This window comes from Citrus clementina, unplaced genomic scaffold (genome assembly GCF_000493195.1).
Source record: "Citrus clementina cultivar Clemenules unplaced genomic scaffold, Citrus_clementina_v1.0 scaffold_9, whole genome shotgun sequence".
NCBI lineage: Eukaryota > Viridiplantae > Streptophyta > Magnoliopsida > Sapindales > Rutaceae > Citrus > Citrus x clementina.
In genome coordinates this window covers 12,162,922-12,168,852 of record NW_006261964.1, presented here as the reverse complement: position 1 = coordinate 12,168,852, position 5,931 = coordinate 12,162,922, and the positions used below count along the sequence as shown (strand labels likewise).

General features: G+C 36.2%; 1 protein-coding gene across 1 annotated transcript; it reads right to left on the bottom strand.

The window, feature by feature from the left end:
• Positions 1-1,607: 1,607 nt before the first annotated feature.
• LOC112099220 (receptor kinase-like protein Xa21) lies at positions 1,608-3,112 on the bottom strand. The gene is made up of 3 exons (XM_024186378.1): positions 2,563-3,112; positions 2,077-2,310; positions 1,608-1,963 (listed from the first exon to the last, which is right to left on the bottom strand). The coding sequence occupies exons 1-3, from the start codon at positions 3,110-3,112 to the stop codon at positions 1,608-1,610; spliced, it is 1,140 nt and encodes a 379-aa protein (XP_024042146.1).
• Between the last annotated feature and the right edge of the window lie 2,819 nt (positions 3,113-5,931).

Here is a 5,931-nt window from a genome sequence, read left to right as displayed (position 1 = left end):
TATAAATACAAACATAACAAAAACCCTAATTTACAGACTCACATTCACACATTGAAGTTGCCGCCTACTGCAACCAAACAACCATACGATCCAAGCTGCTACCGTCGCAAGCTTGGTTCGTCACCGTCACCACTCGTTCTCTTGGGTTCACCACCGTCGCAAGCTTGGTTCGCCACCGTCGCAACTCGTTCTCTTGGGTTCACCACCGTCGCAACCTTGCAGCTCCTGTATTCATCATCATCGGCTGTCGTTGTTTGAGTTGTGACAACGCATCTTCACCATCGCGGATTCTAAAATGGTTTTGGAGATTGTATTGAATCTTTTCCGCGTGCCAAATCTACAGACATGTGATCCTCTTTTTTGGGTATTTAATCATTTTGTTTTGTATAAATGATCTGTAAAACAGAGGGAACTCCCTCTAGGTGCCATAAATAGTTTCTCTGGTTCTAGTGAAAAATCGCCATCTTCATATGAAGATTTTATTTTTGGAATTATAGAAATTAATTCATTGATCCGGGTTCAAAACCTGGAATCTGGAAACCCGAATTTTTTCGGGTTGAACCCGTACCGAACCCAGAGTGAAAAAATCGGGTTTTAATCCGGGTCCGGGAGAAAGAAAATGGCGTCCGGGTCCGGAACCGGGAAGGCTAAACCCGGACCCGGACCCGGACCCGGATTTTGCCATCTCTGTGCAGGTATTTGATTTTTAGTTTTGTCTCATATTTGAATTCTCCGATTTGTTTTCTCTTGCATTTTTTTTATAAGACTAATATCATGCTAAAATTACCACTGCAAGCTGCAATGGAAGAGGCTCTTGTTCGCATTTTAACTCATAGGCGTTCCATTGATATATTAAGAGATGTTCTTATGCACTCGGCGCTAAGAAGCAAAAGATGATTTGACAACTCTGTAATGTAAGACCAATTGTCAGTTCTTGTACTGTAGAATGAAGGGCATTATTGTATTTTTATTGTCAAACCAAATGGCTCCCTAATGGTTATATACGTTCAGGGGTGCTATGTGTCAATATATTCATACATTCTCTCTAAGTGTAGCAGGGGTAAACCTCAGGGGAGGTATCTGAAAATTACCCCTCTTTTCACAATTAAAACTCTTTGAAAAGCTTTTGCATTTTCTTACGTTCCTTTGCTTCAAACGTGTTTGGTGATGTTTTGGATTAGTAAGTGAAAGATTAAGATTTGCTTTTGGATCCATGTAATTAAGTAGACTCATCTATGATGAACTCTTTTGTTTTCTAAATGTTTTCCAAATATTTTTTTCTTTTTGCTTTAAATATGTTTTGCAAATATATTTGTGTAACTGAATAAATGTTTAAATGATCTTTGCTTTAATTTTAGAGAAAGCATGAGTTTCAAGTTTGTATTAATGAATGCATTTTTGAATATTTTAACTTATTTTTTGTAGTTATTTGTGACATGTTTTGACTGGGTCATTGGGAGTACAAGTCACAATTCTAACATGATATAATCTATTCTAGTTGGATTAATAGAAGTACACTTGACAATATAGGGGACACTATTCGTGAGTACCATAATAGATTCTTATGGTACTCACAAAGTTAACAAACATATACAACAAATGTTACATTAATTAGTTTTTGCAACATCATCGAGAAACTGCACTTTAATCTTCCTGAGCTTTGCTGCAGCATTTGTCATATGTATCCTCTCATCAGGTGACTCCATACAGCAATCCAATGCCAAATTCATGATGCTTAATAAACAATCCATTTTGGCAGAAAAAGAATGCTCTTGTCGCACCAAATTTGAGTCAACAACTTCAGCCAATTTATGAGGTAATGATTGATTTACCCAATGCTTTAAACTCATTTCTCTCGTAAACAGATCATTTGTAGGCTTCTTTCTTGAGAAAGTTTCCAACAATAAAATACCATAACTATAGACATCACATTTGGTTGAAAAAATTCCCTCTGACCCGTACTCTACATTTTTTTGTGAAACAAATACTAAACTAGTAATCTTATCATAATAATAGACCAAAAATTTGCATGTTCTTGAAATAATAAAGAATATAATTTGAAAATTGAAAATTTACCTGGTGCCATATAACTAATGGTAGCCATTGTCTTGGTTTGTATCAGAGAATCATCTCCTTCGCCTAAGAGTTTAGAAATACCAAAATCACTCACATGTGTAACCATATTTTCATCCAAGAGAATGTTGCTAGGCTTCAAGTCACAACGAATTATAGGTGCTAATGCATGACCATGATGGAGATACTCAAGAGCCAATCCCACATCTATCATTATATTCAATCTCTCTAGGATATCTAGGAAATAGTTGTGAGAATACAGCCACTTCTCAAGACTACCATTGGGCATGAACTCAAGTACCAAGGCTTTAAAATCTAGATTACTACAACCGCTAAGGATTTTTATGAGATTTCGATGACGAACATTCCACAATACTTCACATTCTGAATTAAAACTCACGAACGTTCTCTCTAGCTGTAAATTGAAAATCTTAATTGCAACATTAGTCCCATCAGAAAGGGTACCTTTATAAACTTATCCAAAGCTACCTATACCAAGCAAGTTGCATTCATCAAATTCATCTGTTGGTCGTTGAATGTCCAGATACGATATTCTTCTCCATGTTACGAGAGGTAACAAATCTTCCTCATCAGATTTTTTTGTACTCCTATTTTGGAATCTTACGTACACAATGATGGCAATCAATAAAAGCATAATGGATATTATTGGAGGCAAAATATAATTCAAGACAAGTAGAGCGACTTTCTTATATCTTTTATTGTTCTCTTCCTTGCAAGGTGGGACTTGGAATCTTGATGGACTGCAAAGTGCATAATTCCAAGAAAACGATTTAGTTGAAAAGTTTCTAAAAGGCCCTTCTACAGGAATTTCCCCTTCTAACCTATTTTGAGACACATTAAGTTGTTTGAGATATAAGAGTGCCTCCAATGACTTGGGAATTTCTCCAGAGAGATTGTTGCTAGAGAGATCCAAAGATTCCAAGCTTATCAAGCTACCAAATGATTTAGGGATAGGACCATGAAATTTATTAGCAGCCAAGGATAAAGTTGCCAAATCTTTGAGGCCACCAATAGTCATCGGAATATCGCCTGACAATTGATTCCTTGATAAATCTAATTCTATCAAGAACTTTAAGTTTTGAATATCAAAAAGAAGAGAACCGTTTAATGAATTTGACGACAAGTTTATCTGCAAGATGTACTCTAGACTCCAAAAGGAGGATGGTATACTAAAAGTGAGTTTATTGAAATCTAAGTTGAGTGCTCTTAGAGATATCAAGCTCGCCAAGCATTGTGGTATGTGTCCAAAGAGCTTATTTTCATTTAAGAATAAAACAAACAACCGCCCTAAGTGGCAAAGATCATAGGGAATAGATCATTGTAAATTATTATCAGAGAGGTCTAGAAGTTGCAGCTGCTGCAATCTTCCTACCGTTGTTGGAATAGTTCCATTCAAGTCATTGTTAAAGAGGCTTAAAAGTATCAAGTCACGTAAATTTCCAATTTCCTGAGGAATGCTACCCTTGAGTTTGCAATTGTATGCAAAAAATTTTTGAAGAGAAGCAGAGAAATTTCCAATTGATGATGGAAGGAGGCCATGTAATGGGTTAGAAGCAAAGGCTAAACTTGTTAGATCTCTACAATTACTCAAAGAAGAGAGAAAACTCCACCCTCCTGAAGATGATTCTATCGTCAAGTTATTATTTGCTAGGTTAAGCATATGGAGAAATCTCAAGTTGCCAAACGTGTTTGGAATCAGACCAGAGAAAGAGTTGAAGCTCAAGTCTAGGATCGTGAGTTTGGAAGCATTGGTGATGGAGTTGGGAATTGTCCCTGTAAGTTTATTCTTTGCCAAAGAAAATAGCTCCAAGTTTGGCAGCGAGTGGCCAATTGTCGATGGTAGATGGTCAGAGAGTTGATTGTTGAATAGATTAATGAGTGATATGGTTGAAATATTGAAGATGGTGGGTGGAATGTGAAAGAGTTCGTACACAGTGTTTGGTTCAAGAGAAACTAACGAGAAAGTGATAGAAAATTATAAAAGAAAGCTCTAAAAATGATCATCTTATTATATCTTTAACAAATGATTACAACTTGATATTTATACTAAATGAAAGAAGAATCTCGCAGTTTAACAGTTTGTTGGATCTAATATACATGCAATACAGTTCGTTTGCTTTGCTGTTGAGCTGGATAACTAACTAACACACGTAAGCATTACCAGCTGCTTCATTTAATCAGATGCCCTCATCTATACCATATTATCATACTCCGTAACATCCCCCCTCAAGCTGAACTGACCTGGATGGACATTCAGCTTGCTTCTTAGGTAGTGAAACTGGTTGAAGGTTAAAACCTTTGTAAGAACATCTGCATTTTGGTCTTCACTGGGAATGAATTGAACTGTAATTTGCTACGCTGTTACTTTGTCCCTGATGAAATGAATATCAAGCTCAACATGCTTAGTTTTAGCATGATAAACTGGATTGTGAGCTAGAGTTATAGCACTTTGATTATCACACCACATTATGGGGGCTGTGACTAGATTAATATGCAACTCTCTCAGTAAGGACTGAATCCAAGTGACCTCAGCTGTAGCTTGATCCAAAGCTCTGTATTCAGCTTCAGTGCTCGATCTGGAAACTGCTGCATGTTTCTTAGATGACCAAGAAACCAAATTTGAACCAAGATAAACAGCATATCCAGCCACTGATTTGTGATCATCCTTATCACATGTCTAATCTGAGTCACTAAAACAATTTATCTGCATAGTGCCGCAATGATTAAAGTGTAATCCAAAATGAATTGTTCCTTTCAAATATCTAAGAAGCCTCTTACAAGCCTCCCAGTGCTCTGCTGTTGGTGAAGCTAGAAACTAACTAAGTTTATTTACAAAGAAGGCTATCTCTGGCCTAGTGAGAGTCACATATTGTAAAGCTCCAACTGCACTTCTATATTGAGAAACATTTGAAATAACATTTCTTAACCCTTTTGTAAGATAATAACCAGTTGACATGGGAGTAGAAACTGGACTGCAATCAGCCATAGTGTGTTTGGCTAGAAGATCAGCTATGTATTTTGACTGAGAGAGATACATTCCAACTGCTGTTTTGGTAACTTCTATCCCAAGAAAGTAATTTAGTTTCCCAGATCCTTCAAAGCAAAAGCATTTTGCATATTTGTAACCACTTGCTATTGTTTTTGTTGGAACAGATCCAAAATGTAAAAGATGACTTTTACCATGCTGACAGGCATTGCAAAAATTTGGAGTTTTATTGAGTACATTGTGACTATTACAAGCTTTTAATACATATTTGAGTGTGTGTAAAGCAGGATGTCTTAGCTTTTTATGAAGAAAATTGACATCAACTATACTAGTATTGACAGCCAAGGCTGATTTACACAGCAAATGATTAAAAGAAGTACTCTTATTTATTTCAGAAGAAACATCACTAGACAAAGGAGAATGATAAGCAAACAAAGACTGAGGTTTATTGGAAGAAAGTTGACATGACAAAGATGAGCTAGTTTCAGAGAATTGAGCTGCATATTTGACTTGATACAATCCCCCTGTTGCAATTCCTTTAAGCAAAATGATCCCTAAGTTCCTGGCCTTGACAACACAAACATTTTCAAAAAACTCAAGTGTCACATTGTTATCTACTAAGAGTTTTGAAACACTGAGTAAATTCTTTTTAATATTTGGAACATGGAGAACATGGTTTAAACACAAGGGTTTATTTCTAGTAATAACTAGCAATACTGATCCAATATGTTTAATATGCAATGCAGAACCATTTCCAACAAGCAATTTGTTAGTTCCAACATATGGCTTAAGGTCCAATAATTCACCTGAATCATTTATGATGTGGTTAGTAGCACCACTGTCAATATACC